The sequence below is a fragment of the Lepidothrix coronata genome, unplaced genomic scaffold (genome assembly GCF_001604755.1).
Source record: "Lepidothrix coronata isolate B3197 unplaced genomic scaffold, Lepidothrix_coronata-1.0 Scaffold405, whole genome shotgun sequence".
In the NCBI taxonomy this organism is placed as follows: Eukaryota; Metazoa; Chordata; class Aves; order Passeriformes; family Pipridae; genus Lepidothrix; species Lepidothrix coronata.
The window spans coordinates 89,416-98,099 of record NW_016690585.1 but is presented as its reverse complement, the minus strand read 5'-3'; the positions used below and the strand labels follow the sequence as shown (position 1 = coordinate 98,099).

The following is an 8,684-nucleotide window of genomic DNA, read 5'->3' as shown; positions in this document are numbered from 1 at the left end:
ATGGGAAGCTGGCCCAGTGCTGCCCGGGGTCTGCAGCGCATTCCCAAAATGTTGTTAATGAAAAGTGTGTGGGGAAAGGGAAGAGTCACCTTGTGCCTGTCCTTTAACGAGTGGATGTTCCACTCTAGATAAAATAATTTAAAATTAATTGGCTGCTCCTTGTCACCGCTTCTCCAGGCACACGACCTGTATTGATTATCAAGTGTCTTTCGCATGAGGAAATTATTTAATTGGGCTTAAATAACCTGCAGAACTCTCTGGGAAAATCATCTGGAGTCGGAAGGTTTTGGGTTCTGAGTGAAACTGGTTTGAGGGGTTTGAATATGCACAGTTTAATGGTGAGCCTTGAGGATAAGTTGGTGGTTGGCTGTGTACACAGCAGTGCTGTGGGGAGCTGTACCAGGGTCCATCCAGGGGGAGTACCATCCACTCCAGGGGGAGTTTTGGGGCCGGGTGGCAGTTTTTGCAGAGTTTGATGCGTGCTCAGGGGAAAGGAAAGCACTTTTAGTTAAGTGGGTGTTGAGGGTTTTGGGGCACGAGTCCGGTGTGAATTTAAACCAAGCCCCAAAGCAGCAGCCACTGCCCGTGCCCGGGTCGGGGCTCAGGCGAGTGGGGGGCTTTGGTGACACCCACACGTGTGGCCTGTTGGCAGGTGACGGAGTTGGTGCTCGATAACTGCCGGTCCAGCAACGGGGAAATCGAAGGGCTCAATGACTCCTTCAAGGAACTCCAGTTTCTCAGCATGGCCAACGTCGAGCTGACGTCGCTGGCCAAGCTCCCCACGTTGAGTAAGCTCAGGAAGGTGCGTATCTCCCGTCCACCGGCGCTCCGGGAGGGCAAAGTCACAGGTGACGAGCCGCGGTCGCGCCTTTTGGCTCTCGCAGTTGGACTTGTGTGGTGCTAACGGTGCTATATCTGTGAAATTTTGGGGGTTTTTTTAAATCTGAAGTTGTTTTGGGTGTCTCCAGTTAAATATGGCCAGCTGGGCTTGTTCACTGACTCTTGGGTGGTGACTGCTTGGCTGTGGACACTGTGAAGGTTGGCTGTGCCTTGCTGAGCACCAGGCCTTGGTAAGAGGCCCTTGGATTGCTGGCAGTGAAGTCCAGTCTTAATAACTTAAAACTGAGGTTCCCCAAACACATGAGACTTCCAGGAGCATTTTATAATTCCCAGCTTAAAGGAACTTTTTGACAGCCAAAGCTTGTTAACTTGAGCAACTCTTCAAAAGTGATTAAACACTTAAAGGGAGAACAAATAACGATGAAGCAGCTGAATCTAAGGGTGAGAATCCAACTGTTTAATTCCTTTTCTTTCTGTACAATAGCTGGAGTTGAGCGACAACGTCATTTCCGGAGGCCTGGAGGTCCTGGCAGAGCGATGTCCAAATCTCACATATCTAAATCTAAGTGGCAACAAAATCAAAGATCTTGGCACTGTGGAAGCTCTTGTGAGTATGAAGCGGGAGGGGCTCGGGAGATTTCGTAAATACTATTTTTTTATCAAGAATCCATTCGTATTTTTGGGAATGGGTTGGTACAAACGTTTGTCGGTCTCGTGGTCAGTCCTGGTTTGATGGACTCGGTGCCGTGGTTGTAGGACAGCACATGGAACCCCACTGCTGGAAAATGCTCCCATGTTGGGTGTGGGATGTCCTGAGTGAGAGATTGTTGGGCTTGTTTTGTCTTTGAAGGAAGAGTGGCCCAGGTGTGTCATGCTGACCCCTCTGTGCTCATTCGTTAGGGTGAGCTTTCATTAATTAACCTGTGAGGTGACTCAGACACGTGTGGGATACAACCAGGAGCAAACCTGGAGAGCAGCAGCAGTGGGTTGGGGAAGCAGAGGAGGGAGCTGTGGTGATCTGTTCCCCTGCTTTTCTGGATGGTTGGGGTGTCTGTCCAAATCTGGGCTCTGCACACACAACCCAACCCCCAGGGTGTGAGGGAGTCTGTGGGTTTGGGAGCTGTGGGGTGTTGATCTGCACAGGTCTTGGGGGTTCAGCCACTGCCAGAACTTGGACTGAACTTCTGGGGTGAAAAATGCTGACTAGAAAGGAGGGATGGGGACAGAGTAAATTCTGCGACAGCACTGTACCTGGCAGCACCACGTGGGTGTGTTGAGAAGGGGAAAAAACCCCTTTTTGTTCGTTTTCAGCAAAATCTGAAGAACCTGAAGAGCCTTGACCTGTTCAACTGTGAGATCACGAACCTCGAGGACTACAGGGACAGCATCTTCGAGCTGCTCCAGCAGATCACGTACCTGGACGGGTTTGATCAGGAGGACAACGAGGCACCGGACTCGGAAGATGACGACGACGGTAACTTCCCGAAGCAAACTGGGAGTAGGAATGGGCTGCTGGAATAAAGGTCTCAGTGTAGTGCAGGGACATCCTGAGCACACGAGGGTGATGCTGCTCGTGTTCCTGAAGCGCAGAGTCCAGACTGTGTTTGGTGTTAACACACTGAGACAGAGCAAAAAAAACTCTGTCAGAGGGTTCGAGTCCTGCAGGAGCTGCCTGGGATTAAGGGAATTGGCCTAAAGGTACTTTTACAAAGACACAAATGCTCTCTAAGTTAGTTGTTGCCAGCAGTAAAGCTGCTGAGTGATACAAAGTGAGGGGACACACACTATTTTGAGTAAAAAATCAGAATTTTACAGGGTTTTGTAATGGCTTCAGCCCCATGCTTCAGTGTAATATGATTTTTTGGTTCCAAAAGCACACCAAAAAATTTCCTTTTGGTCCCACCTTGGTTGCAGTCCTTAAGGAGGCTGTTTTTGCTGTCAGCAAATCCTGTAGGCTTTGGGAGCCTGGATTTAAGAGAACTCGATGGAAGCCCAGGGGTTGATACCTGGAATGTGAAAATAACCCAATATTTGAAAACAGATTAATAGTTTAAGTTGAAAATGAATTTAAGTGTTAAATCACCTGGTAACATCTTGTCACTTGCTGACCTGGCCCACGACAGGGATTAGTGCTCCAGGCACAGGAAGGAGGTGAGGGGCCATCCCTTGGGAGCTGCAGGTGTTGCATTTCCCAGTCATCAGGTAGCAGAGGTGTGCACTATGTTAAGCTGGCTTTGCCTTAAAATATTTTAGGGTTGGGTTCTGCAGTGAAGCCCCTTCCCCTGGTAGGAGTTTGTGTTTGTACCTGCTTCAGGTGTCGAGTTTGGCCTGAAGCCTGTGATGGAAAAACAGTGGGAGCCTTTCTTAGAGGAAAAACGACAAAGATTAACTCGGTTACAATCGTGGTCGTTTCCCTCGTGTGGCCTGCATTTAGAATAAAGAAAAAGTAAAAAATCCCCAAATCCTTCTGGAAAAACCTGTTAGAGCCAGCTCACCCTGATGTATTCAGAGAGGAGTGAATGGCCTGTGTGTGTCCTTCACTGCAGAAGGGGATGAAGATGACGATGATGATGAGAATGAAGCTGGGCCTCCAGGAGAATATGAAGAGGAAGATGATGAAGATGATGGAGCTTCAGATTTGGGGGAAGGTGAAGAGGAGGAGGAAGTTGGTCTTTCCTACCTGATGAAAGAAGAGATTCAGGTACAGTTGGTAAATTCTGCCAAATGCAGGAAGGGAAGCTCCTGTGGGGTTCTGTGGATGTGGAAAATGGTTCCTGTCCAGTTCCAGGGGGCGGAAAACGGCCGCCTTTTACAAGGTGATGGGTGGAGTCTTGATGAAAATTCAGTGAGAGTTTGCTTCCTATCAGGGAGTGGGTTCAATTCCCATATTCCAAGGGCAGATGTCAGATGGGCTGTTTCCCCATTTTGACTTGTCACGCTCCCCTGTTTGTAAAGTTCCACCGAGCAGAGGGATATAAAAACAAGACTTGAGTTTGTTGAATTCTCTGGAGCTGATTGTTTACATTTCTCAGCTTAAAACAAGACAAAAGCCCAACACAACAATTTACTCATTTTCACAATAACTTGGGAAGATACTGTTGTGCTTCCTCCTCGTCCTTGGTCCTTACAAAGGAAATCTAAAAGCCATTGGCATCTCTTTCTCCTGGTTAATTTGTCAGTAACTTCTGAGCTGGTACAACAGTGGGGAAAAACAAAGAAATGAGACTCTGGGGCCAGCTGCTGCCCCAGCAGGATTTGTGCTTGGGATCAGTGTGGAAGGAAGGCTTCAATAAACAGCAACCGTAAAAATGTTTCCTGATTTTTGTACAGGATGAAGAGGACGATGACGACTACGTTGAAGGAGGTGACGAGGAGGAAGAAGGTAAGTGCTGAAGTTCTAAATGAAACAATCCTCTATAATTCTATACTTTTGCGGGGTTGGGACATGCAAATTAACACACAAATAAAAAGTAAAAAATAAAACTGAGGCAGAAACATCAGTTTTCTAAAAGGGAAGACGCTGCATCTCCTGCGCACTTGGGAATTGTCTTTTTCCAGCGCGGAGAGGAGCAGGACTGTGGATTTGTTATTTCCATACGTTGCAAATATCCCTCAAGTGCCCCAGAGGCTCTGCTGGCAAAGCCCTGGCAGCCAGAACCAGCTGGAGCTTTCCCTTTATCCAGCTGCAAGTGGCTTCTCTGTAAGCAGTTCCCCTTCAGGGCAGCTCCGGGGAGTCAAGACTGAGCCCAGGAGCCTGTCCAGGAACCCTAATGATATTTATCTCTCCAGTCTTATCATCAGTGGCTGTAATTCCTTAATTCCATACGTTTTGCTGGCAGCCACGGGCATCATGGTCAAACAGAACGAGGCAGGGTGAGGGGCTGGTGCTGCTTTGAGGTGCAGTGTGTGATCCCGTGTGGAAAATGCAGTGTCCCTGCAGGCTGGTGCTGCCCCGGGGCATTTGCCAGAGCACCAAGGTCTGTTTGCAACAAGCTGGTTACTGGAGTATTCGTTAATAATTTTTTTCATAAAAGCTTCCACGTCTGTGTGAAGCCAAGTCCCAGAATTTCTCCCCAGCTGAGCCCCCATCTCCTTTGTACACTGGGCTCAGCGGAGCAGGTTTGGGAGCTGGATCTTCCACTTGCAAAAATGGGAATTTTGAAGGGAGCAGAGTGAATTCTTCACTTTGTACAAATGCAGCACTGGGGTCAGGATGGACAGTGGGCCAGGGAATGACTCCTGGGGAATTCCTGGATTGGAAGGGGCAGCATTGCACTGCGAGCTCCCACCACCAGAGCGCACAGCGCGCCGCCCGAATCCGGCCTTTTCCTACGGAAAAGCTCCAGGATATTGTCCGAGATCCTGGTGCCAGGTCTGTCCCTGGGGGGAGAGGAGGGACCATGTCCCACCTGGTACCTGCAGGAACCGCTGTGCTGGGCAGGGTGTTGGGGCAGCTCTAAAGAGGGAGCTTGGGAGGTAGGAAAAGGTCACCTGCATTTTAGTTCTCAAATGTATTTTTTAATCAATCTGCTGGATATCACCGGTTCCCGGGTGGAACATCCCGTGCTTAGTTTGACCCCGGTTTGATACGGCCTGCGCGGATCAGTCAGTCAGCAAACAGCTGTTGCTGTGGGAGCGGGGATGTTCCGTTGGGAATGCCCTGTTCCCGTCACCTGCGTGGAAGTGCTGTGGCATTGCTGCTGTGGGGGCAGAGCTAACGGGCTGCGTGCATCCCTCTTCCCTTAGCAGAGGGCGTCCGAGGGGAGAAGAGGAAACGAGAGCCCGAGGACGAAGGCGAGGAAGAGGAGGATTAATTTGCAGGACCAGACTCTCCAGTTACGGAAGACGCAATAGTGATTATGCAGCTCTGTATGTCCATGTACCATAGATGTCCCGACAGAAATCCTATGTTAACTTTTTATAGCAGAAGTGTGGTTTTACTATTCCTGCCCCTTTTATCATTCCAGATAAGCTCTGATAGCCCGTAGGAACCTTCTGTAGAGAACAGTTTTCAGCCCTATAATCACTGAAGCCATTGGCAAATTCCCCCCCCCACCAGACTTTTCTTTGGAGCTCTTTAATTTCGTACAAACTTTGCTGTGTTGGTCATCGTTAGCCCCGAGTCCAACCCCCTGCCCCATGGGTTTAATATTGGGAACTTCCTTCAGGATTTTAAAGTTTTTATGCTTAAAAAGATGAATTGAACAACGCTCTGTGGCAGATTCCACAGTCTCTTAAATCAGTTGACACTAAGCTGAGTTTTTCAGGGATTCCGCTGGAAACACCCAACTAGATGACACCCGTGTTTCAGCTTTTTAAAAAGTGACTCCTGTGATATTTTTTAAGGCTTCTCTCCATTCTGGGTGTTCCAGGGTGAAGCCTCAGCAGGTTTCAGAAGATCTTTTTGTTTTCCTGCTTGCTCCGATGCTCGGTGTTTGGAGTATTCACTAGATTCCTTCAAGGGTGTATTTTGGCAAACTGAAAGAGCTGTGTTCCATAAAGGGTTGCAATCCATAAGTTTTCTCCCAAATCCATTGTCACTGCAAGTATTAACAAAGCAATTAATGTGTAGTTTTAACCCATTTTGCTAGAAATCTTTGTTAAACCTTCACTCACTTTGCTCTCTCATTGTCATTGTGGGAATTCTGCACCAATCATGGCTGTAAAATGTATAAAATAGATGAAATATGCATTTCTGATGCAGAAGTGAACGGGTAACTCCTCCAAGCGCGTTGTTTTCCAACCCTCCCCCCCCCAGCTTTTCTAGAACCGTTGAAGGGAAGGATGAACCCAAGTTGGTCCTTCTCTGCATGTCACCTCTTAAAGTGTGTAAATCTGGCTGAAGGCAAAACGCTCAGTTCGTGTGTAGCAGTCGGGAATATTCGGGGGTTTGTATCGAGTGGCTGCGGAGACGCGCTGGGAGCAAGCGCAGGGGACGTGCAGAGAAGCTTTTCCTAGCAGCCTTTAATAATTCCTAACAGTTCTGCCCCGATGTATCATCTCTCCTGTTGGAAACAAGTTCCGACTTCCAGCATTCCTCCTTCAGTCGCGATCTGGGTTTCACGCAGCGTAGTCGTGATATCACACTGACTGACGTCTCGCGTGGGTCCTGAACCAAATATCACACACAGCTTTATTCCAGAGACTTATTTTTGTATCTGTCCTGGCTGCCGATAGCTGCCGGAAACTGGGGAGAGCCCGCGGGTGGGAAGAGGGAGATTCCTGGGCCTGAGTCAGTCCCCCGTCGCCCGGTTCCCTGTGGATGTTCCGTAGGAATTGCACACAGTAGTTCGATGTGACCTTCAGTGGAGTGTAGATCATGCAGGGTTGAAGTTCTGCAAAGCCCCATTCCCTGTGTGTGTGGTTTTTATCCCCCAACTAGAGCCTTAACTCCGGGTTTCTCCTGTAGCTGTGCAGTGGCCTCGGAGCGGAGTCAGGTGGGCGGTGGCACACTCGGGAACAGCTGACTCCTTGGGCTTTGTGTTTTTTAAGGAATGTCTCCAAAGACACTAGAAAAGTCATGGTAAAACTTCCTTTGCAGCCACAACCGAGTCCTGTGTTTGTGATGAGTCCTGGATGGGTCAGTGCACATCCGTCATGTCCTGGGGGCTCTGGGCGAGGCACTCGCTCCATGCTCAGCTTTGAGAGAAAAGGTGTTTTCCCATCCTTTTGCTTCTTGTTTTTAGATTGAAACCTGTTATTTATAAGTGTGTCCGTCACAGCACCTCCCTGTCAGGGTTTTCCTTAACTGTCTGTTACCAATGCAGATAAAATTAGTTTTAAATGGAAAAATAAGAGTCTATTTTGATGGATTAAAATGATGTGGGTAGTGGGCTCCTTTGGGTGAGCGAGTCCCGCTCCCGAGACCAGACAGACCGAGCTCTGAGGGGTGACAGCCCTTCCCTAGGCCACACTTCCCCAGCAGCCACAGCCACCACATGGAACCCGAGCCCCTCACAGTCCCAGCTCCTGCTAATCTGTCGGTCCCAGTGTCACCATCCCCAGTCCCGTGCCCTCCGCTCGGCATGCAGCAACAGCGTTTTTTAACGAGGAATTCAGAGCCTCCAGATAACTTTTGAAACTTTTTTGCTTGGTGGGTGGTCTTTTCATGCAAATACGTCAGGGTGGGTTTTATATTTTGTAGAGGTTTTGTCCTATTTTAATGCTCTTTGTATGGCAGTCTGTATATAGTGTGGTTCGGTTCCTTCTCCGACTCTTTCCTGAAACTTTGGAGTAACTGATTTTGTGCAACTGTGTTTTGAATAAAGCCATGACAGTGTTAAATTAAAGACAACAGCCCTGCAGCACTCTTCTGATAACTTTTAGTTGTAACAAAACATGTTTCCTCCCCACGTGTGCTGTAAATTTTAAATTAAAAAGTTTTCAAACCGAATTATTTCAAATAAATTGAGACTATTGTATTGGATTACTTCTTGGGGTATGTCCAGCTGTGGAGAATGGGATGTTTCTCAAGGAATGGAGTAAGAGGGAATTGTTTCCTGTTCTCTCTTAAATGTGGTGGAACGGAGATGTGTCTTTCTGGGGATGGAACTTAGACTTGTGGTACTTTAGTTCTTGGTAATGTTGTAACAGTCAAGGAAGGATGTTCTGTGAAACCTGGATAGTCCCCTGAGAGTGTTTCCAGGTAAGTCTGACATGTCCAAGTCTGGCTGAGTCTTAAGAAGCAAAAACTAAAATCAAGAGCCTGGTTCTGTTTTGCTTTTCACAAAGCCTGACTTGTGCCCTGCAACCCAGGCTCGAGTCTGGTGCTCAGTTATTCCTCAGAGAAGAACAGTGTTTTAAAAAACCCTGCTGCTCCTCCCGAGCCAGACAGAGCATTGTTT

General features: G+C 48.2%; 1 protein-coding gene across 2 annotated transcripts; it reads left to right on the top strand.

Annotated features, from left to right (window-relative positions):
* Positions 1–630: 630 nt before the first annotated feature.
* On the top strand, positions 631–8,269 carry ANP32E (acidic nuclear phosphoprotein 32 family member E). 2 transcript variants are annotated; one of them, XM_017839374.1, is made up of 6 exons: positions 631–802; positions 1,325–1,447; positions 2,152–2,314; positions 3,387–3,541; positions 4,171–4,222; positions 5,590–8,269. In XM_017839374.1, exons 1-6 carry the CDS (start codon positions 743–745, stop codon positions 5,652–5,654), a joined length of 618 nt encoding a protein of 205 aa, XP_017694863.1. In that variant the 5' UTR covers positions 631–742; the 3' UTR covers positions 5,655–8,269. The 2 variants fall into 2 exon arrangements, with proteins under 2 accessions (XP_017694863.1, XP_017694862.1); XM_017839373.1 differs by having other exon boundaries at positions 632–802; positions 5,587–8,269.
* Positions 8,270–8,684: the final 415 nt, after the last annotated feature.